General features: G+C 36.0%; 3 protein-coding genes across 7 annotated transcripts in view; 1 reads left to right on the plus strand and 2 right to left on the minus strand.

Moving 5' to 3' along the window:
• The window catches only part of LOC129262285 (mediator of RNA polymerase II transcription subunit 30-like), a 9,400-nt gene extending 4,119 nt beyond the window's left edge, over nucleotides 1-5,281 (minus strand). The window contains exons 1-4 of one of the 3 annotated variants that reach the window (XR_010293693.1): nucleotides 4,962-5,085; nucleotides 2,989-3,162; nucleotides 2,134-2,307; nucleotides 731-835 (exon numbers count right to left, since the gene is read on the minus strand). Coding sequence is in view for 2 of the 3 variants with exons in the window: in XM_054900377.2 (XP_054756352.2) it covers nucleotides 731-835; nucleotides 2,134-2,307; nucleotides 2,989-3,129 (420 nt within the window). In the remaining variant the exon portion in view is untranslated. Of the gene's footprint in view, nucleotides 1-730; nucleotides 836-2,133; nucleotides 2,308-2,988; nucleotides 3,163-3,856 lie in introns of all 3 variants that reach the window. The other 2 variants (XM_054900377.2, XM_064100015.1) reach the window with 2 other exon arrangements.
• LOC129260402 (uncharacterized) lies at nucleotides 4,836-21,466 on the plus strand. Of its 3 annotated transcripts, XM_064100011.1 has the most exons (8): nucleotides 4,836-5,259; nucleotides 7,378-7,688; nucleotides 9,042-9,140; nucleotides 12,840-13,080; nucleotides 13,379-15,215; nucleotides 15,751-15,933; nucleotides 17,069-17,668; nucleotides 20,675-21,466. In XM_064100011.1, the coding sequence occupies exons 2-5, from the start codon at nucleotides 7,401-7,403 to the stop codon at nucleotides 15,082-15,084; spliced, it is 2,334 nt and encodes a 777-aa protein (XP_063956081.1). In that variant the 5' UTR covers nucleotides 4,836-5,259; nucleotides 7,378-7,400; the 3' UTR covers nucleotides 15,085-15,215; nucleotides 15,751-15,933; nucleotides 17,069-17,668; nucleotides 20,675-21,466. The 3 variants fall into 3 exon arrangements, with proteins under 3 accessions (XP_063956081.1, XP_063956080.1, XP_063956079.1); XM_064100010.1 differs by lacking the exon at nucleotides 20,675-21,466 and having other exon boundaries at nucleotides 17,069-18,638; XM_064100009.1 differs by lacking the exon at nucleotides 20,675-21,466 and having other exon boundaries at nucleotides 15,751-15,903; nucleotides 17,069-18,638.
• Nucleotides 20,983-24,181, minus strand: part of LOC129262282 (splicing factor Cactin-like) — a 31,239-nt gene continuing 28,040 nt past the window's right edge. Inside the window, exons 17-18 of the mRNA XM_054900375.2 lie at nucleotides 24,051-24,164; nucleotides 20,983-22,918 (exon numbers count right to left, since the gene is read on the minus strand). Coding sequence (XP_054756350.2) covers nucleotides 22,793-22,918; nucleotides 24,051-24,164 — 240 coding nt within the window. The 3' untranslated portion in view covers nucleotides 20,983-22,792. The remainder of the gene's footprint in view (nucleotides 22,919-24,050; nucleotides 24,165-24,181) is intronic.

Consider the following 24,181-nt stretch of genomic DNA (forward strand, 5'->3'; position numbering starts at 1 on the left):
TTAAACGACCAGAAGACCATAATCTTTGAGGGACCCAGGGGGTGTTTCATAAAGCTATTTGTAAGAGCGACTTTAAGAATGACTGGTGAACCTTTCTTACGCACTATTAAACTATCGCAAATGAACATTTTGGTGTATACCATTTATCACAAGATATGATCACCAGTTGCTCTTAACTTACAAACAGCTTTATGAAACATTCACCTGGTAATGAGGACAAATTAACGCCACTAGAAAACTGACTGGGAATCAAAGCAGATATCCTACCAAGGCACCAGCTACTCTCCATCCAGGTGTTTGGTAGGATGTTGTACACAGCAAAAAAATGTACAATTGGAATACTCCCCAGGGAGTGGAGATTTGTGCATAATAATACATAGCATTTATGAGGTGCCAATTATCTAGTTGCCTGTTCAAAGGCACACTCTATATTACCCCAGCTGTAGCTCCAGCCACTTAGGCGCTTGGTGCATTCAAGGAATTAATTCTGCCGGGAACCCATTCACCCCACCTGCTTCGAGTGCCGCATGATGTGGATAAATTTCTTCCTGAAGGAAAACACGCCAAGCCCGAGATCTGAACCCACGTCTCTCATTGAAAGACAAGAGTCTTAACCACTAGACCATGATGCCCCCATACCCTATGGCGACCCTCTTACTGGATAAATAATCAACCAAAAATAGTCTATCCTAGTTCGGGTTAAAGAAGAGGAACCTAAACCAAGACTAACCTCCATCAGATGAAGTCGTTCGTCATTGAGATACTGAGCTTTTTCTCTTGATCCTAGAGCTATCAGATCTTTACTGCTGAAGACATCTTTCCACATGATGAGATCCTAAAAAGATGAATGATGAATTTCGAGGGGAAAAAATGTAAAGGCAAGCATTCGAACTAACAAGATCAATAATACATACAGTGTATGAATGAATTAAAAAAAAAAAAACAAGATCAAATTAAAACAAGTAAAATGCCTCTGGCAGTCCTGACTGTATTTATGTGATTCAAAATAGTAACAGTGCTACAGTGTATATCATTTTCATCAGTTTGTGAGAAAATCGTTCCATGATAAAAGTGATATTACTTGAAATTATGACTTATTAGCGTTCCATAGATCCCTGAATTAATCGATTTCTATGACCGTGTACCATTTAACACCATTGTTCTAGAAATAACAGGTGATTCATTTTCACTGCACAATGAGTTGGCAAATCAAGTGAGTATGAACGATGGTATTTTGTATTTGTTTTTGTCAATATCACTTTTAATAATTGATTCATTATTGCTTTTTTTTTGGTGCTTGAATGCTTGAGAACTTTTTCATCATGTTTGAAGACTAATAATCGTAAATTAAAAAAACAAAAACAGATCATGAAACATAAAACATGCAGAAGTGATGAAATAGAAAAAAAATCAAATTTGTTTTATTTCTCATTTCTACTGCAATTTTGCACAATATCATCATAATGGCATTCAGCAATGCATGGTCCTAGGAAAATCATCAAGTTATCATTTAATGTACTTTTAACCAATACCTTTATTACAATTATTATTAGCAGACAAATGAGTTCATCAAGCAGCCAAGCTTCAGAGTCACTGTTGCTAACTCTTATCTCACTAAATTTTAGGCATAATGATTTTTGTTGTCACTGGCTTTAAGATGGGTTTCCTTTATTCCGACACAACCAGTACCCCAATAGGAGTGAGTAGAATTGGTGTTTTATAGAGTACGGAAGTGGTGACATCACAAAAAAACTTTTTTTTTTAGCATTTCAGCGTTTTTTATTCCATATTTTGGTAGAGCATGATGAAAATTTGGTGGGAATCGGTCCATGGGGCCCCATTGAAGTCAGTAAAATATTGGCCTGGTTCTAAATGTTAGGAACCAGGCCAATAGTATGTTGACTTCAATGGGGCTAATTATGTATTCATGAGGTCATATCTCGGGGCCCCATGGAGCGATTCCCACCAAATTTGGGTTGTAGGTTATTTTTATCATGCTCTACCAAAATATGGTATAAAAAATGCTGATGTGCAAAAAGTGAAAATTGATGAGGTCACACTTTGGTACCAAAGTGTGACGTCACGGATTTACCATTGTGTCACAGGAGGGGGATCGATTGAATCTAAACTTACTTCGCTGGGTGTGTGAGTGCCACTTGCTGTATGAACTCCGCTTGATATCTGGATGCACTTCTTATAGAGAAGCCGTAATTTCTTAAAGTGAACCTCGATATGCTTGGTGATATCTTGCAACTTAGCAACCTTGTCCTGATGACTCTGTTGTGTGTTATTTCTCCCATTGGGTAGCTGTTAGGAATGCACACACACACAAAAAAACACATTAACAACATAAATGCAAACACACTTTGTCATAATTTACTTTTTCTGAGATGGATCAAAAAATTTTAATCGACAATGAAAATTTCTTTCATTTTTCGACCTGATTAAATGCAATTACTCTGAGCACAGTTGTACTAGCATGTTAACATTTTCCCCATTTCAGTGTCCATTGCAGAGAGGGTTGCCTTTGAATGCTACTAAAAGAATCAAACCATGTGCTCAGGACTGATTAAAATTGAGATTTGTACGTGATTTGGGGAGTTGCTACGTTGGGCACCACACCTGATCAAGATTCAATTTAAAGCTTTAAATTTATGTAATGTTCAAATAATGCAATATACAATCTAGTGAACTAACCATAAAAATGAATGCAGTGATATGAAATATATATTTTCTGGGTCTTTTGTAATATATTTGCAAATATTGCATTTTTTTCTTAAATTTCATCTGATTCTTTGAAACGTGAATATAAAAAATATGTATTTTTATCCTTCCAAAGCAGGGTCCTCAAAGCAGACTTTGACATATATGATTTCTTTCCTATGATAATGAACTCTAATCAATGAAAAGTAAACATGGATCGAAACTTAAACTGATGACAAATACCATTAGAACTAAACCAATTGCTGCTACAAAAGTTCAAATTACCTGAACTCCTTTAAGGTTGCTGAACATATCCTGTGTTTCTGTCACAAGATCCTGAACGGTCTCCTGTCCAAAGCGACAAAGCGAGGCTGCATTCACTTCCTTGGTGGAAGAACCTCCCAGAGACTGCCCAACACCAGACATGATGATTGCCTACCTCCCACAAATTGAGAAGTGCTGTGAAGTGAGAAACACCACTGAAAAAGATGTGACTTTTTTCTAGATTCTTCATGTAAATTGTAGATCTTGATAAATTTAAGAATACAGTAAATAATGAGGCCAATGTCTTAATGTCTTGAATACTATCAAAACACAAATTGTCACAAAAGGTCAATTCCATAAAATGATCAACCTTTTTGTACAAGTCTCAAGTCTCACTTCACTTCATAAACTGACCAAGTAATGGTCCTTTCAGAGCATTATAGATTGTCAAAAGAACAAGAAATCAGAGACAGAAAAAATCATGAAGGTCCCACATATATAGAAGGTACGGTGTACATATTTTATGGAATTGCCCTTAAGTCAATAGGAGACAAAAGCGCACACAAAGTTATACACTACACTATTCCGTGACAAGTTCTCACTTTTTGTGTTCCTTTTTGAAGTTAGGGAAGACCCTTTTTCTCATGACAATTCAGATTATTTTAGAGCGAAATTCTGACTTTTTTCAAGGTAATAACAACCTTTGTTTCTCTGTTGAGACTTATTCCATATTTTGCAGCTTGATAACTTTTTTTTGGTAAAATATTTTACAAATGAAATTAATCAATTTTCTGTGCCCCCTGCCCCCAATTGTGAAATCCTATATCAATGTACTTAGGCCCCTAAAGTAATTAGGAAAGGCCCTGTAAGTCTATTAACTCACACTTACGTGAGGTTAGCTGACAATGGCTGAGGCTTCACCTTCGAAGTGACGAGGGCTAACCCGTTAGTGTGTGTGTATTTGAGTTTTGTCAGACGTGTATCAATCAGATATGATTATATACGTCTGGGACCGACCTTTAACGTCACCATGGGAAAGACGTGACCAGGGCTCGAACTTCAAACCTCTGCATCAATTTGTAACTTCCCCACATTGCTTGGATTACAGTAGACCAAAAGCTTCGGTCTCTGTTATGACTTATGTTGGTTGTTCAGCTGAACTCTGTTGGCTTCACTCACCAAATACAGAGACCGAAGTTCTAGCGCGATCTGTACAGGGGACTCAATGGCCATATGTTTATGTGTATTAAGTTCGGATAAAACAGGGCAGTGAAGTTGCGCGACAGCAAAGGTAAGTCACTGTTTTTGTTCCTTTTAACTTGATTTTCCCCGTTTTTTGGCAATTAATGCCAAGAGGGAATATTAATTTGCATTTCGGTTGCGTTAATTTTCAAAAGTTTGATTCATTAAAGACAAAAATTGAAGAGCCCCGACGGGGGGATTTTGCATTGTAAGTCCCCTAATGGTGGCTGCACGATAGCGAGCCGTCTGTGTATGAGGAGAAATTAAAAAAATAAAATAATGTTAAAAAACTCCTTGAAACAGACGGCTGCCAGCTGTCTAGGATTACAGGTGCACGCCACAACGCCCAGTCATTCGTTAATCAAGCTTCAGTTCAAGACTTCAACTCAATATAAGTAGCAGAATTAACGTTAGACCTTTCAAAACAGTACGAGATCCAATCATGCCAATGGAATATACCCAGGGAATTAGCTTCTGTGCAATTCAAACGACTTAATCACAGATTTGTGAGGACCCTATTCAATATGTGTGCTTGAGAATTGCACGCGACGGTAATGGGTATGGCCACGGTAGCTCGCGGCCTCTCGGGCCAGGGGGCCTACGTACCGCTACACAATTCTGAATATATGGGCACGTGCTTATTGAAGTGGCAATAGATTCACTCATTCATTCATTGATCTCCAGGATTCACTTCTAACTCAAGCTAGTAGATTTAAACGCAAGATTTAAAAAATCGTCAGATTCATTTTTACCAGGTCTGCTATTGACGCCTCTCCTTCAATGAAAACCTTTCCTTGAGATTCAAACAGGCATGACAGGAAAACTTCGACGAAGATGACAAAATTACACATCGAGAGGGGACGCGGATAGCTAGCCAGCAGGCGCCGCCCGAGGTACCGGCCGGGTACGTGTATACGGGCCCGGTACTAGGTTACCGCCGGTATACGGGTACCGTACCAGCGCATAGAGCTGGAGGCCGAGGCGGAGCTGGACTCCTGGAGTGGAGGTGGAGCTGCCCGCGGAGCCGGAATCAAAATAAATAATAACGAGGTCTGATAATTTAAGTTTAAGCATATACAATAGCTGGTATAAACATTATCATTTTACTATTTATACAATTATTCGGAAAATGTACCATCTAAAGAAGCATTTTTTCAGGGTCATGTTCCCGTTAATTTCTTTTTGTCAAATGCATTTCCTCACATTTCTCTGTCTCCCTCCCTTTTTTTTTCTTTTTTTTTGTTATTGTTGATGTAAATTAACTGTGAGTGAATTGTTTGATCTAGTATGGGACGAACAACGTCGCCCCAAACTCCAAAGTCATGAAAGTGGCAGTAAGATGATTGGATGATGATAAAATTTAGATAGTGAAGAAGAAATAGAAATAGGGTGTCTGGAGAAAAAAATTATTTTTCTTATTTCAAGAACATATCACATTTTCTTTGTATATTTGAAGAGAAATGACTTTCAGACTGACAGAAATGTAACATATTTTTGAAAAAAATCCAATTATTGGCTGCATAAAAGAAGAATGAAATCAGGTAAATTTTCAGCATTTCTCTGCCATAGACTGTGTAGTTAAGAAATGGACACACACAAATCCAAATTTTTAGCTTCCGAGAGCTGTTATAAATTTATTATTAATGCCAAAAACTTGTCCATAAAGTGTCCAATAGGATTTTTTATGCTCTATCTGATGGTATGATTTTTATAAAGATTTGGAAACCAGATCACAATGAAAAATTGCGACAAAGTGAAAAAAATTGTGCAAAACAGAAATTTCATTTTCCCATAGAAAACGCATGGAGAAATGGCAATCTCAACACACACAAAAATAAGGGTTTGCAATTTATCTCTAAATGCTTATTTAAAATGATCATATAAACTTGTCCTTACTGTCAAAAGAAGCCCCTGAATTTTCTCTTTCCATACATGCCAAACACAAGTTAATAATCAATTCAGATCACATTTTTCTAGTAGCCTGAACTTCCCCGAAAAAATGTGCCATATTTTCCCCTAAATCAGCCTGTTTTATGCTGACACTTTTCAGTGTGGCTTCAGACACCCTAATAGAAATGGCTGATAATAATTATAATAATTTGAATGTTTATTTTGGCAATAGTGATCATAAAGACACGCGGTGAGAAATGGTAGATCTTATAGACAGCTGGCAGCCGTCTGTTTCGAGGAGTTTTTGAACATTTTATTTCTCCTCGTAAACAGACGGCTCGCGATCGTGCAGCAGCCATTAATCCCCCCGATGGGGCTCATCGATTTTTGACTTTATTTCATAAAAATATACAAAAAGAACTGGGCCAAAATAAAGATGATTATTCCGTTTTGGCCTGAAATGCACCAAAACGGGAGACAAACTTAAAAGGGGAAAAAACAGTGACTTACATTGGCTGTCGCGCAACTCCCACTCCCTTGTTTATCCAAACTTTATACTTAAACATGCATGTGGCCATTGAGTCCCTGTACAGATCGAGATCATCGAGTTAGAACTTCGGTCTCTGTAATTTGTGAGTGGAGCTAACAGAGTTCAGCGGAACAACCAATAAAACAGAGACCGAAGGTTTTGGTCTAGGTAGATCTGTAATAATACCTCATTTTCATTTTTTTTGGGTGAATATTGTCTTATTTCATTGACTTGAATCATTCTAATTTGATGTAAACTTTGTAATGTGGACAACACTTGACCTTTTGTACTACTACAACCATCTTCAACCTGTAAACATGTTCAAGTTTACCTGCGGAACTCCGATACTGTTTGTCCCGGGGGGGTACTTAGATTTGGTTTGAACGGGGGTGTGCGGCTGAAGATTAAAAAATCATACTCATATTTTCATGGTCATTTTGGCTAAAAAGGTACCCATTATTAAGGATTTATTAAAATATGACAAGCCCCCCCAAAAAACCCAAAAAACAAAGCTTATCACCCAAAATTGGAGGAGAATATATGTATATATGTAATATGTAATATATATATATTTTTTCCATATATCAACTTTATGCTATTAATCTTCTCCTGTGAGGTATGGTCTAAACTACTACAGCAATGAATGAATAGAGTCGGATTTATTGATTTTTATTTTCAATTAAAAAAAAGATAGATAAATTCTGAATTCATTTAAACCTAAGTCTGTCTTTTTTCTACTTTTCATCCAGGGCACGTTCCTCATCATGCGTACATGTATAATTGGAGCAAGGAAGGACTGATGGATTCATTCAGGGAACTACATGAGAACATGTTACAAGGACATTGCCTGTGTCACATCGAGATGGGAAACATCCTGGACCTACTAGATCTTGGTTCACAGGTCAGAGGTCAAGGGTTAGATGGAGAGATTTCCTTTACCACCAGAGATCAAGTTTTGGTGAAGTTAGGCTTGATCACTAGTATTCTTGAGATTAACCACTGCAGCAAAATAAAGCAAGTGCAGCAAGACCTCTGTTCATCAGAGAATTTAGAATATCTGGTAAGTGTTTTGGTGTTGCAAGAAGCTATTTGCAATATTGCAATTTAAAATTTTAATTAGGGCCTATAGCAAATATATTCAAATTTCTTGTTAAAACAGACCAGAAATTGATTGCAAATTTTTAATAGATTGCAACACTTGCGATTGATTTGGGACCAAAAATTGACTTAAAATTGATTGCAAGTTTCTTGCAATGTCCCATAATAGTTTAAAAAAAAATCATTGTTCTGAGCTGTTTCTTTTCGTTGGAATCCTGCTTAGCATCCCTGAGTGAAATCCTGCTATTTCAGCATAGATGATACGATGGGGAATGCAAGAAAACCACTGCGCAAGATAGCGGGTTTCCTGCTAAAAGAGGCATTTAGCAGAAACTCTTGTTAAGAGCAATGATCAGAGTTTGAGGACAGTTGGGTGACCTTTTGACGGTTCTTGGTCATATAATGTAAAGTTTCAAAGCGAGTGATTTCGGACTGATTTTCATAAGTCATCGTACACAGTATTAATGCAATCAATCATAATTAGCCCCATAATCGATTGCAAAGCTTTATTTTGGGGCATGGTCAGAAATACTGAGACGAGCTGTTGTTTTGTGTACTGTGGTCTAGGACTAGTGGACCATAGTAGACCAGTTGTATTATGAATGTAATGCAGCAGCACTATCTGTCCAGAATGATTAAAAAAACACTTTCAATAGTTACTGATAGACACTAGACTGTTGGTTTAGTGTTTTTACAGAGTCTTTGGTAGTGCAAATCATTTCTCAGTTTGCAAAATATTTTTACATCAATACATTATGTCATATACTACAAAGAATCGTTTCGCAGTACCGGTATTCAATACATCATTCATACAAGCCACTGAATTTTTAACTCGACCTCAAGTTACAGGGAATAATTTTCCTGGTATTGCATCGCAATTTGCTCTACATTTTTGAAAGACTGCTATGCATAAAGTCTTTTGTATAGCATATTTTTACATAGAGCTTTACATTACTTAGCTGAGAGCTTTTCTGTTATGACCAAAAATGCTATTCAAATTTGTAAAGCAAAATTATTCCCTGAGTTAAGCTTCACAGCCCTGATTGTAGCTCACTTATCTGTTGACTACTGAATGATGCAGTTCCCATATACATGTAGTACTGAAGCAATGGCGTTATATTTCAGCATTTTGGTCATCATGTCTGAGGAATGAGATGATAGCAATAAAGGGCCAATTTAACTTCCCATACTGGATATGAATTAGGATTGATTTATTGACTACAAATTATGTTCATGTAGTTATAATTCTCCATTGTTACTAATATATGTTCTCATCTTTGTTGATATCACACTTTGGTTTCTCTCAATCATACAGCTCTCCATGTTAGGCTTAAGTGATCAGCTCATTGCACATAGTGCCAGTCGATGTCTAGAAGCTCATTTGCTGCTATTAGCCAAGTTTGACAAAGCTAAGGTAAGTGGGTCTATCATACAAGAAGATTCATAGAAATGATTTTTTTTTACTGTTTTTATTGTTATAGAGTCGATTGAAAACCAGTCTATGTTTTGGTACCTCTTAAATATTCCAATTTAAAATAGTATAACTAAGTGAAGTACTTAAATGTAGTCAATTGTTTATCATGTATTGAAACTTTGTAAACCTGGCAACAGGTGAATTTCAAAAATTTTAACCCAAGTATATTTGCTGGTAGTGATGGATTATGATGTGGGTTATTGTGGGATAATTAAGGACTTCTTTATTGACTTGTTTTCAAAACAGTGTGATGGGCATGCCCCTGGGAAAGGGGGGAGGGGTGCTGGGGATGCTGAAGCACCCCCCAAAATTTCCTTGGGGGTGCTGCTTGTATTATTCTCCATAGGCAGCACCCCTTGGTATTCTGGAAGATGTGTAAAAATAGAAAAATGTACCCAAAATTACCATCATTTTGCAGTGAACCCCCCTTTTTTTTCCTTTTCAAATTTCTCGGGACCAATTTGACTTTTTTGTACTGGAAACCTTTTCTTTCTTTTTTTTGCTTTTCAACTTTACATCTGGGGCCCATCTTACAAAGAATTGGAAACTATGGAAAGCCAGCAAAGTCAACATATAAAATGCATATTTGCTCAAATTTTTTTCTAGATATGAATGTATATCCCTAAATTCATTGATGTCTTGACAATTTGGTGTGGTGAGCGTGATCGGTTCATCACGGACGGACATTTGATAGATTTTGAAAACTTTGAAGGCTTGTAACAAATTAGGAATAATATGAACATAGTTCCTTTGTGTTTTATATTGAAGGGTAGGACAAAGTATGCTGAATGATGAAAAAAGTTTGTTGCCATGGTTACCTACAAACATAGGTAGCAACTAAATGTGCCAAATCACGGACGGACATGATAGAAATGTGGTTTTCAGAATTTTTGAACATTTTTATTGTTTCTATCTAAATAGCTTAACATTGACCTATAATTGTTAATGCAACTTACACTCAGGTATGTTAGCTTCTATGTTCAGCATATTGAATTCTTAACCAATACCAAACTTCTGAGAGAATTGCAAATATTTTCCATCTCGGACGGACATCTCGGACGGACATCACGGACGGACACAAATAAAGTACATTGGAAGTACCTTGTAAGAAGTTCTTATTACTTGTTTGGGGGAACAAATGCTAATGTATTGATGATTTGTACATTTTTTTTATATGATTAAACAAGATTAGTTGCACAATCAAGTTGCTTCAACTTCAATCAAGTTGCTACAACTTGATTTAAGTTGTAGCAACATGATTTCTATGCTAGACACACAAAATAATCTAGCCATATGATTGCTTTTTAAACACAGTTCTTTTCAAAAACAAATATCCTAATGCACATTGTCTTCTTTTCAATTTAGAGAATACTATAGTTGGTACCAAATCAACATCCAGTGGATCAATGATCATGTTGATACTTTTTATGATATATCATGATGATACATGTTCATACATTTTTAGGCATTAATTTTCGAAGAGCACATATTTTTTTTATGTCCATTAAGTAAATCCAAAAGATTCACAGGTTGCTGATCATTATGCTTGTTTGGTGGATCAAGTATGACCACAACACTTGTCCGGGCTCTCTTCAAATTCATCTTTTGTCCATATTAAAGTGGAGACACACCTTCACATCAACAGCCCTCATGTATTTAGGCCCTGACCAAATCCAAAATTGAAATCAGATACCAATTAAACTTCTAAAAACTGCAGTGCAAGCTTTATATGAATTGTATGCATTTTTAGATTACCAGATCAGCAATTTGCTCAAAATTAGCTCCAAAATGGACTTAAAAAAAAAGGAATTCTTGTTCTTTTCACAAGCCTCAAGGACGTGATGTAATGTTCTGTTAGAAGCATTGTGAATCCATAGGTTTTTTTTTTCTGCTTATCAGGAATAAATATGCATTCTACTTTCTTCTTTTCCATCACTTTCTGCAAGCTTCAATTGATGAAATATACAGCTTTTGACTTATTCTTGCTCTATTTCATTTCCTGCTTTTCGGCATACATGTAGCTTCCAACTCTATCTGCATTCCAATTATGTTTAAAAAAAAATCCTGACAACAATTAAGCCCCAATAACAGCCAAAGAAAGATTTCACAAAAAAATGTGAAGAGTTGTAGGTTTCCATCCATTTGAGTTCTGAATAATTCTCAGTACCATTTTTTACTGCAAATTGGAACTAAAATTAAATTCATAATCTGCTCAGTATTTGCTCATTGTCTGTCCGTGATGAAATTAATGTCCGTCTGCGATTATTTTGATTGATTTATGATATGGATAAAATGTACATGTACATGGATTTTAGCTATATTCAAATGAAATGATGTACAGTGTCTAGTGAGATGCTTCTACACACTTTTATTTTTGTTTCTATTCTGATAAAGAATAAAAATCTGAATCCATACATATTATCCATATCATAATCTCAATAAAAATGATCATGGACGGACATTAATTTCATCACGGATGGAAATTTCAAAATGGAATGTTAACATCTACCAGAAAAATTTACTTCCCATATTTTTTCTACTAATTTATGTTTGATGATAGATTAATGTTCAGAGTACAAGAAAATCCAAACCAAACTGGAGTAACTTTGAAAACAATAAAACTAGAGTGAATTGAATTTGAGTGAATTTACATTGTCCGTCCGTGATGAAATTAATGTCCGTCCGTGATCATTTTTTATTGAGTTTATGATATGGATAAAATGTATGGATTTCAGCTATGTTCAAATAAAATGATTTACAGTGTTTAGTGAGATACCTCTACACCTTTTTATTTTTTATTTCTATTCTGATAAAAAATTAAAAAACTTTTTATATTTTTTTTCATCACGGACGGAAATTTCAAAATGGAAATGTTCACACCTACCAAAAAAAATTACTTCCCAATATTTTTTTTCAACTAATTTATATTTGATAATAGATTAATGTTCAGAGTGCAAGAACATCCAAACCAAATTAGAATAACTTTAAAAACAATAAAACTAGAGAGAATTTAATTTGAGTAAAAATGTCCGTCCGTGATGAGAGGTAATAGCACCCCCACGAATAAAATGGACTATTCCAGTACTTTCGGATTTATCAATCTTCATGAAACTGAGTTCTTTGAAACCTGAGATATCAAAGATTATCTTAAAAGCAATTTTGATAGAAATATCTATAAAAAAAAATTTCACCTCAATGCTAACCCTTAACCGATCATGCTCTGTTCTCCTTTATTTACAAAGGACATTTTTCAAATTTCCTGTAGAAAAAATTATGACACCGATGGATTTCCATAGAGTTACAATTGATTGGAGCAATTGCAACTCTTTGTAAGACAGGACCCAGCTCCCCCGTTCCTAGGGCCCTGGTGATTGGATTATGAGACTATTGTTCTAATTATCACACTTAGTCTGAACTCTGAAATCATACGCTGTATCAGCTTTGTAAATGGCCGTCAAACCCTTCCATCAAATTCAGGTTTGTCTTTTCAGATTAGCTAGGCCCTGTGTAACAGATGAGGTGAATTTTGGTTCTGTCAATTCAAACACTACATATATGATATATATACGTTTCTGTTGCTCCGTGTAACTAAAGGTTCATGAGGAATTTTAAATAACAGTCTCTTTTAATTGAATGCAGGTGGAACGTCTTCTGAAAAGGGCTATCAGGTCTATGCTTCATCATGGAGGAGAGCTGGAGCAGGAGGTGTCATCAGCCGTCAACAGGACCGTCTTTACTCTGGATCTCATGTCTAATATGTTGAGAGGAGAATCTGCAAAGTCTGGCAAAACACATGGAGCCACACCTACTCTACCTTGTATGGGGGTATCTACATCAGCCACAGATGAGGGCAGCAGACCCATTCACCAGACTAGTGATGGTAAGATTCAAGATGGAGCTAAATTTATGGTTTGAAGAGTGATATTAAATTTGTAGGGTTGAAACTTTGATAACTTTACTTTTTTCCCACATTTTGATTGACACTCCAGTCACTTTAACATCAGTATTATCTTTGTGCATCCGATATAGCTCTGTTTACAAAATCAATTGCAAGAATAAACATTGGAGTTTGTTATACTTTCTTGTATTCAGCTCGAATACTTATACATTGTATTTGGTAGGACCAATCTTATTTTGATCTGTCTGACCAAATTTATTTCATGAATTGTACTCTCCAGGTCACACCGTCTGGTACTACAATGTCATCAAGGAGAGCATCCTAGAGCTTTGTGCAGTCTTTTCAAGTCAGTTTGATGAAACTTCCAACTCACACTATGCCAGCAAACATGAACAATCCTCTATCTCCTGGCTCCACTCATTGAATATTACTTTCAAACACAAGATCTACCATGCTTTTCTGAGACTGCTCTTGTCATTTTCCAAAGAACAGATGAGTTCAGAGAGAGATCCCTTCAGCACATTACCTTTGATACAGTCAGTCTTGCCTCACCTACAAACAGTGCTAATGACTTACTCCCATGGTAGCATTGCCAATTTGAAGATGGTGCTTGGTGTACTGATCACGTTCCTGAAGGCATGTGTGAAAGCTAGTGAAAGTGCAAAGTGTGGAGCAGTTGAAGCAAGTGACATGGGACTTCTGCAATCATTACATGCGTCATGGGGTGGACTTGTTGCAGACATCTGTGAAGATCGATGGTTAGAGCAGATGCCCTATCACAAAGGACCTGTTGGTTTTGGCGGATTTACATTTGCAACCGAAGAAGTGCATGAGAGATCTTCAGAGGAATACATCAGAGGAGACATAGTAATACTGAGAAAGCTTGCTCAGCTGGTTTTACTCGGTGTAGAATTAGGAATATCCTCTGGAATAGATTTTAGACCTCTGGCCAGAAATTTTTACCGAACGTGTCATTTCATTGAGTCGAAATTGCGAGAAGCATCACTGCAGGAGGAAGAATCAATGGATCAAGGACGATGGATCTTTGAAATATTTGGTGATCAAGATGATACTCTGATAGAAATAATGCTTATACTTTTCAACATCAGTCTGTCAGCACAGACACACCTTGAAAAGGAAAGCGATGAATCATACAAAAGTGAGAGCAGAGGAGAAATTAGTGATCCTGAGAACAAAATTCCTGCTGAGAAGTCGGGATGCATCCTCGATGCGCATCACATCTTCGTCTCTTTCTTGGATCACATGTCTTGGGACAACAGTATCCTGCTTGATCTGCTCATTTCAACAGAAACAGAGTTCCTAGAGTATTTCATCAGGTATCTGCGATTTGTAACAAATAATTGGAAAGGGTTTGTTCGGGCTCAGAAGAGTTTCAGAAAGAAAGAAGAGGATGATGAGAACATATCATGTGAGATGCCTGCAAGGGACAATGCCAGCGGCGGCGATGATTGTCATGATGATGATGTTTCTGATGGCTACATCAATATTGATGAGGATATTAATGAAACCAGAGTTAGTAAAGATGATGTTGTTGACAATACTTCAGATGATCATATGGAGAATGATGTCAGTAGAAACAAAACCTGTGCTAACAAGAATGATCTTTGTGGACAAACTGAACCAGAGTCCCTTCCACAGGCATCCAAAAAATTTCCTGTTAAACGGAAATTGGATATTGAAGAAGCAAATGAAAATGCAACAAGGAGCATAAAGAAAACACAAGGAGAAGAGCTTCTCAATGTCCCTTTACCACTTGATACAAAGCAGGCTAGTCATGAAGACTGTAGCATGAATGAACCCTTGGCATCAGAGTTTGGTTGTTTAGACGATACCATGACCGTCTTGATTCGACTCCGTCTTGCCATAGAAAGGCTGGACACGAAAAATCTTTTCCCATTCTCGGCTGCGCCTCTTGTCAGAATACTTGTCAAAGTAGAAGATATGTATGAAGCAATGGAGGGGTGACATGTCAATGGATGGTTATAAATGACGAATAGAGCACTGCAACCATGAACTTAAAATGAGGCTGATGCTGGAATTGACATCACTTGTTGTAGAGAGAACTGGCTACTAAGATTTTCAACAGATGTGAAAAGGTAAGGACTTGTGGCACTATGATAACGCCCTCCCCCAAATTCTTTTGTTGTTGTACAATGAATGCCTTTTTCAAAAATACGGGCATTTTGGTCATGATTTGTTGTTACATGTCCACAAACACATATTTATTGGAAGCCAGCTAGAGTTTTATTAACTGCTTTTAAGATTTGAGCTTTCAAATGAAGTTTGGACATGTTATCGTTGTAAATTACAAACACAAAAAAAAATGGATTGGCCCTATTACAAGTTGTCAGTTTATAGTACAACTACAATCATATTCTTTGAAGGGGGAGGGCTTATGGTGATAATAATGTTATGTTGTCAGTGATGATGACTTTGATATTTTGTATATTTGCTTATTAGTAACCAATTAACAAGGAAGATGCTCTTGCTTGGGATGTGATGATGATTATAGTGTGGATGAAGATGAATATGATGATGGTGATGAAGATATGATTATGAAGATGATGGTAAGTTTAAAGTATTGGTATCAAATCTTTGTATATAAAGTATAAAATTCCTCTCAAATTTCAGAATCTCAGGTCTCCTCATAGCATGTGCAGTGACCTGATGAACTGTGGCCAAGTGATTCAAATGTAAGCCATGGACTGGGTACCGAGTGAAGGGAACCCATCTTTAGCTATTTCTTCCCAGATGTACCCCTACATCCTAACCTGCAGTCTTGAGGTAGGGAGAACTGCTGTCCTCAAAAGTCTGGTAATTTTTTTATTATTCCTACTTTTTTGTTTTATTCATTTTTATTCAAACCACCTATATGTAGCTGATACAAACTACGTTAAACAGCCGTTTTCGACTCGCCGTACGGCCATCGTAGAGCAAATGTGACTGAGGTATTACATAGTGAAAGCTTCAGTTGTGCTTAATGTAGCCTCCAACGCTGGAAAACGTAACATAGTTGCGATAGAGCAATGAAAAATGCCTTGATTTTCTGACCCATTAATTTTTTGTTACATTGATGTTTGACCGGTGCATAGCTGTTGAATACTTTTTAAACAAAATGATTGATATGAATCAGGCTTAATTTAAATAATCTAGTGATTTTCTTAGTCGTTGATCATGTATTTACATATTATAGATATATGGACATAGAGGTGCAAACCAGTCAAATGAAAATTGTGAAGTTTTTCCATATATAGTCGCAATAAGGCAAAATCATAAAATATACCTTTTTGTATGTCCGATCCCTATTTTCTCCATTTGCACTTAACTTTGTAACAACTCAAGTTATGATAATTTGAGAGTCTTACCCCTATTTATGTGAAGCATAAGAAAGAGATGGATCTTTTCAGAATCCATAGAAATCAAGAGCTAAACGTTATGTTACCAGGGGCCATTTCATAAACCTGCTTGTATTAAAGTTAAAGAGCAACTTTAAGAACGACTGGTAATCTTTTCTTGTGGTAAATGGTATACACCAAAACATTCATTGGCGAGGGTTTTGTGCGTAAGAAAGGATCACCAGTCGTTCGCTTTTAACTTACAAACGGCTTTATGAAACACGAACCAGGACCCTGTATGATATATATATATATATATATGGGTTAGATGTGCATACTTTTATATGGTATTGCTCAATGAATACCAGGGCCCATAACATAAAGCTTAGCGATTGATTGTGGATCTGATTTTTATGATCAATCACAATAATCAGTGCAATCAATCACAAATCGGCCCCAATCAATAAGTAAGCTTCATGTTACAGGACCCTGAAGTGTATTTTCCCCCATAGCAAATTTTAGTTTGTTTTCTTCATACACAGTAAGATGAGTGTTTTCGAAAAAGTTCTTTTTTAATGTTTTTTTTTATTGAATCTTTTACTTTACACCTGCAGTTATGTCACTCAGTGTACAACATGGATACATCCCCTATCTGATGCTAACCATCTTCCAAGCATTGATGAAAGAGAGAGAGATAGTCTACCAGAGACAAGGACATGGCACCTATCTTGAAATCATCCTCTACACAGAATGTCCAGTGTGAACAATGAATTGGTATCTATATGTGTTATGGTTAAAGATAGACAATGGATTGGACACCCATAATCTTGTGTAAATGATCTTCTGATTGTTCACGATAGACGTGGCTGCAATTGAGTTATACTTGACATCAGTTATCGTCTGCAAACCTTTCTGATACCAGGCAGGTGTCTAGAGGAGCAAACACCATTTTCTAGAAATCAAATTCAGATTTTCTAATTGACACAGATGTGATTATTGGGTGGCACGACATTTCCCCCTGTGACATTTGCTCGGGTCTTAATATCTCTGAGGGCATAGTGTTAGAGTTATGATTGTCATTGAGTTTTCGGTTCAGAACAATGTAAATATAGGGATTAGGGTTTATTTAGTTTTGGAGGTTAGGTTTTATGTTTGGATTAACATGCAGATTTTCAATAGGAGCAATCGTGCCAGTAACTAAAGGTGATCATCAAGTACTACCAGAGTGTTAGAAAAACCAAGACTTAACATGACTTGAATTCACATCCTGTATAATACAGATTTAAAATAGTAATGTGTCGTACGGACGCAGAAAAAGTGGCTTTTTTAGAAACCTCAAGTTTGTACTCTAAAGTCTGTGAGTTGGACAGATAATTTTCATAGAAACTGAACTCAAATTGATATTCAATTACCCAAGAACAAACACATCTATGAAAGAAAGCAAAATAAACATTCATGAATAAATAAAGCAAATTACAATTTTCGAGAACATTGTGGCGTACGGGACATCTCTAAATTGAAGCCAAACTTTCTTACTTTATGTCTCTTTGACTTCTTCAATCACTTTATTTGGCTGATGATAATGATAATCCTATCAAACTAAAGACATTCATTATGTTAGAAACCGCTATTGGCTGAATATTTCTGTCAATTATCATAAACAAAATAATGTGTCGTACGGGACACTTGTGTGTCGTACAGGACACTTCTGTGTCGTACGGGACACTTGTGTGTCGTACGGGACACTTGTGTGTTGTACAGGCACTTGCGTGTTGTACTGGGCAGCCTGAATAAAACAATGAACTTTTTATCAATCAGAAGGGGAGCATTGCCCCTAAATTCTTCCTTTTTAATGAAAAGTCTTTTAATAAGTAGTCATTCAAGACAATATAATTAAGTAACCTCAATATATACAATCGGGAGCAATATGTTATCATTTTTTTTCATGATGGGAAATGTACAAGGGTTCACAGCATTTTTACGAGCTGAAAAACTTGAGGTTTCGTGTGAAGTTATATTTAGTGAATTAATTGATGATGTCCAATACACTATTTAAACAATGAATGAATGAAACTGTTTGTGTAAATTATGGGGCTAAAATGTTATATTTTTTCATATAAAATGTATATATACATGATATATGTCACAACTGTCACTTGTAATTACACAAAATATTGTTTTTCTAAAGAAATGCGGTTCTACTTTTTCGGTTTGTCTTATTTTCCAGATTTTTTTTTTACAACTTGAAAAAAGTAAGGAGTTTCAATACTGTATATAAAAAAAATAAGTGATCATCAAGGGAAGTCCAAATATGTAGATGATTGATATGTAATTTTTTTTACAACTTATAATAATTCCACATTAGCATGCAAGAGGAAGTCATCTTCCATGCTAGGGTGAATCAATTATAAAGGTTTTCTTCTCATGCTCAATGACAAAGAAATTAACCTGCTCTGACCAGTGAAAATCACCAGTTTAGCTGAAGGGATTCACAAAAGAATACGCCTACATGAAATCAATTAAAATGGTTAGAATCACCTATTTCATGTTCTAAGGAGATAAAAAAGTACTTTTTCAGTTCACTTTATGTCAAATCAATAACTTGAATTAAAATAGGTCTACTATTTATAGTTTCTGAATCCAAATCCTGCAATTAAATGCATTATATATTGTGTGTCGTACGGGACATGTCCCGTATGACACACACTTTGTCTTACGGGACAACTATTGGCCGTCTCACCTGCATCACGCGATTCAATATAGCAGCAGTGCTGATTTTGAAAACTACTATAACTCGCACAAGATGTTCAGTGATACTTGGTTACTCTTATTTCCACGTTTTATGAACTAGACCCATACACTTATAGAGATATGATGGTAATTCAACAAATACCCCCAACGTGGCCAAAGTTCATTGACCTTACATGACCTTTGACCTTGATCATGTGACCTGAAACTCGCACAGGATGTTCAGTGATACTTGATTACTCTTATGTCCAAGTTTCAAGAGAAAGATCCATCAACTTTCCAAGTTATGATGGTAATTCAACAGATACCCCCATTATGGCCAAAGTTCATTGACCTTTGACCTTGGTCATGTGACCTAAAATGCGCAAAGGATGTTCAGTGATACTTCATTACTCTTATGTCCAAGTTTTATGAACTAGACCAACACACTTTCAAAGTTATGGCGGTAATTCAACAAATACCCCAATTTGACCAAAGTTCATTGACCCTAAATGACCTTTGACCTTGATCATGTGACCTGAAACTTGCACAGGATGTTCAGTAATACTTGATTACTATTATGTCCAAGTTTCATGAATCAGATCCATAAACTTTTAAAGTTATGATGGTAAATCTACAGATACCCCCAATTCGGCCAAAGTTCATTGACCCTAAATGACCATTGACCTTGGTCATGTGACGTGAAACTCATGCAGGATGTTCAGTGATACTTGATTAACCTTATGTATAAGTTTCATGAACTAGGTCCATATATTTTCTAAGTTATGATGACATTTCAAAAACTTAACCTTAGGTTAAGATTTTGATGTTGATTCCCCCAACATGGTCTAAGTTCATTGACCCTAAATGACCATTGACCATGGTCATGTGACATGAAACTCAGGCAGGATGTTCAGTAATACTTGATTAACCTTATGGCCAAGTTTCATGAACTAGGTCCATATACTTTCTAAGTTATGCTGTCATTTCAAAAACTTAACCTCAGGTTAAGATTTGGTGTTGACGCCGCCGCCGCCGTCGGAAAAGCGGCGCCTATAGTCTCACTCTGCTATGCAGGTGAGACAAAAATGAAGGGCAGTAATTAGATCCTTATGGGATTAATCAATTACCCATGGGTCATAGATAGAGAAACTGATTTTGTGAAATTGCATCATCAAAAATAAAATTGTAGGAAAAACTTTTGCATTTTCATGTGTCGTACGGGACATTGCCAAAAATAGGTTCGGAAAAATCAGGGCTGCCCCTATTATGGATCATGAAAATGTTGTAGATATTATTTGGAACCATCAATGATACATTATTCCATTGACCTGCAATATATCTTCTCGTGCTTTGCCAATAATTGTTTCAGGCAGTGTTTGTACTTGACTATTTAATTAGCAAAATAATTGAAAATTTCATTGTTCCCCCCCAAAAAAAAACTATATCCGACTTCAATTTTGGTTAAAACTCATAATTTTCATAAAATTTAGGTATCATAGTAAAATATTACACTACTTATGACTTATTGAAAGCATGTTGAAATTTATGATATTTTTGAAGTTCTAGTGTGGAATCGCCCCTATGATGAATGTTTGTGAACCCTTTAACAAATCTTTTTTAGCTTAGGTGAAATTTGATTTGGAAATAGCAAATAACACATGCTTTGCAGGTCTTCGTCCAAATATTGATAAGTATTTATGTTAGGGATGGTTGACCTTGTAATACCCTCACTATTTGCCAGAAGTGTTCTTATACTAATGATTTAACTTGACCACAAAAGAATGACATTAGCATTCGGTTTATATTCTAGATTTAAACATTTTATTAACCAAATTTATTTCAAAAATAGTATTTACAAATTTACACACAAATATGTCTTTGAAATAAAGATTATAGTGCTCATGGATGCATAATATTGTTTTAAGTTTGATCTAATCTGTCAAAAGCAAATCATACTTATTTGCATTTTGTGTTGTAACCAGAAAAGCTTAGTTTCTGTCTTGAAAAGGGTTATTAATGGAAAAGATTATGATTTTTGGAATTCTATTAATAAGTATATAGTTATAGAATAAATTTATCCTGGAAATTGGCTGCTATGTTTTTCTGAGACCATTGAACATTGAGCAGTATTCTAAGATCACATGGATACCACTTTAAATTAATACAAAAGTAGTAAAGTCATCTAGAATGGACCCTTTTGAATATGTAATTTTTCTTGCTTTTATAGCACTCAACAATTTCTATTTCAGTTTCTGACCTCTCTACAATTAAAATGCATTAGACAGCAGTAATGTGATTTGCATTTCAGGAATAAATTCTTCCTGTTTCCATTCACCTCAGAAGAGCACAACGTAGATAAATTTCTTGCTGATGTAAATCAACGCCAAGAGTAGGATTTGAAACAACAACCCTCTGATTAATGCTGCCTCCACATAAAAGTTGTTGTTTTCTATGACCAAAATAAGAATGTTAAAACCGGTAAAGAATTTCTACATCTGTCTGAGGAGTTTCACATCTGACCTTGCCACAGAAACAATTGGCAAATTCTCCACTGATATTTTCCTACGTATCAAATATTCTGGGTGAAAATAATTATGAAGCCGTTTCCTTTAAAGTGTAGTCCAGATATATAGCATGCTAAACCACTTTCAAATTAAAGTTATACATATGTGGTTTTCATATTTTCTTTAAATTTCTTGTTTCATAGCAATGAATGGTTTCTGGTCCTACAGTACTTTAGTGTATACAAAAGTGAATAGATCTGAGCTGGACAGACTTGGAAAGGCCGAGCTAATGGATAATTTTTGATCCATTACTTTTCCTTCTCTCACACAACCTCATCTGCATTATTAACTTGTTACAAATAGTCTTTAACATTCTTAAAGTCAGGCTGATACAATCGAAGCTGCTGATATTGCTGCATCCAAGCCCTGGGGGTGTTTCATGAAGGTAATCTGCTTTGACTAACTAGCCAGCTCTGCTATTTCAGTGAAATCCTTGGTTTTGATTGGCTGAGAAGCACTGGTCTCCGATTGTTACTATGGTAACTGACAGAGATGGACATCTTGTGAGTGCTTGGCCCCAATTTACAAAGAGTTATGACTTATCTGATTAATCTCAATTTTGGAAATACAGCGATGTCATAGTTGTTCATAATATAATTGAAGTTTGTACAATGGCCTTTGTAAACAAAGAGGAGCACGCCGATTTCTCAGGATATCGATGCATGAATATTTACATCATATTTCGAAAACAATTTGGACAGACATGCATTTTATATATTGGGATTGATGGCTTTCCGTATTTGTGGGTGATAGGATCAATTGCAACTCTTTTTAATATGGGGGCTCTAATAAGCTTCGTGAAATGATGCCCAGAAATCCATCCTGCAAGGCGATCTCCTAGACTCCGACTATTGCGCATAATTTAGTCATCACTATCCTGTATCATGTCCAATAAAACATTGAGATCTAGAAGTTTCTGTTGCAATGTTCACTTGTCTTGCTTCATCAAGCCATTCTACAAGGGATCTTAATTGGAACATGGTTTTCAAATAGCTAGAGTTCAGGTCTTCATTCTCTTGAGGTAAGCGGCTCGAGTCTGTGTCTTCATCTCCTGTATCTGTATCTCTTGAATCGGAACCATAACTGGAAGATACTGTTGCTGAACTGACATCGGAAACCATGGCGATGAGAGTACTCCCATTCACGATTTACAATCTTGAAGGCAATGTCCTGTCAAGTAAAGTCAAAATCAGAATAACAATCATTTTCTCCTTTATTATCCTATCGCTTACATGTATGAAGCGAACAAACATTCATCAAAACCTCTTTCTATAATCTCATGTCCATGTTTCACTCTTCCAAAAAGCTTTTAAACAGCACAGTGCGTGTCAAAAATTCATAAGCAATTTTTTTTACATCGCCCCCCCCCCCCCGAAAGAAAATGTGCACATACATTCCTCAAGTCAGACCCTTGTCATCAATACTTAGTAAATATCATCACCATCATCAAAGCTATTATCACTATCATCATCAATATCATCGTCATAATCTTTGTCACCAACACCATCAGCATAAACATTACCATCATCACCATTATGACCATTCTAACCGCCATACCATTTTCAATATCACTAGCATCATCAACACAAGCAGCATTTTCACTATACAACCACCACCACCATCATTATAATCGTCATTACATCACCACCACTGACACCAGCATAATCATCACTATCATCTACAAAACCATTAACCTCATCCAGAGCTGCCAAGTTGTATTTTGCATTTTCAGTATTCTTATCCCCCAAAATCAGTATTTTGACAAAAAAATCAGTATTTTTACCGTGTGAGATAAATATTTTGTATTTTTCCCCAAAAAAGTGTATTTCATAATAAAATGCTTGGCGCACTCGCCCATCACGACGCTCAAGCTGCATGCAAGCTAAAATGTGCACTGCTCTTGCAGATGAAAAAAAAAACATTGAAACTTGTGTATATCTCACCCTGGTTTTTACAAAATGATTGAAAAAAAGACAAGTTACCTGAAATTACATTGATCTAATAACCATATTTGTGTACGTTTTTTTTTTTTTTTTTTTAAATACAAAAAACATATTTTTTTAAGAAAAAACGTACTGCCGTATTTTGGTTGCAAAAACGTACTAAATACGGAAAAATCGTACTACTTCGCAGCTCTGCTCATCCTCTCCATAATCCCAATTATCAAGCACCCTTACAGTTATCACTATTATCATCATCAGCATCATCGCAGTTACTTCTTAAAAAAAAGGTTTTTAAAAATGTACTAAACACCGAGGGGGGAAAATGATGGATACTATGCTTTTTAAGAACAAATTCTTACCTCGTAAGGTGGGCCTGCTTGGAAGGTTAGAATGCCAAAGTCTGGTGTTTGAGCGATTGGTGTTAACGTGTACTCTGGAGTTTTCCTCTTGTCAATGAGATCAGGAAAGAATATCTGAAAAAAAAAGAACG

Source organism: Lytechinus pictus, chromosome 5 (assembly GCF_037042905.1).
Source record: "Lytechinus pictus isolate F3 Inbred chromosome 5, Lp3.0, whole genome shotgun sequence".
NCBI classification, from domain to species: domain Eukaryota; kingdom Metazoa; phylum Echinodermata; class Echinoidea; order Temnopleuroida; family Toxopneustidae; genus Lytechinus; species Lytechinus pictus.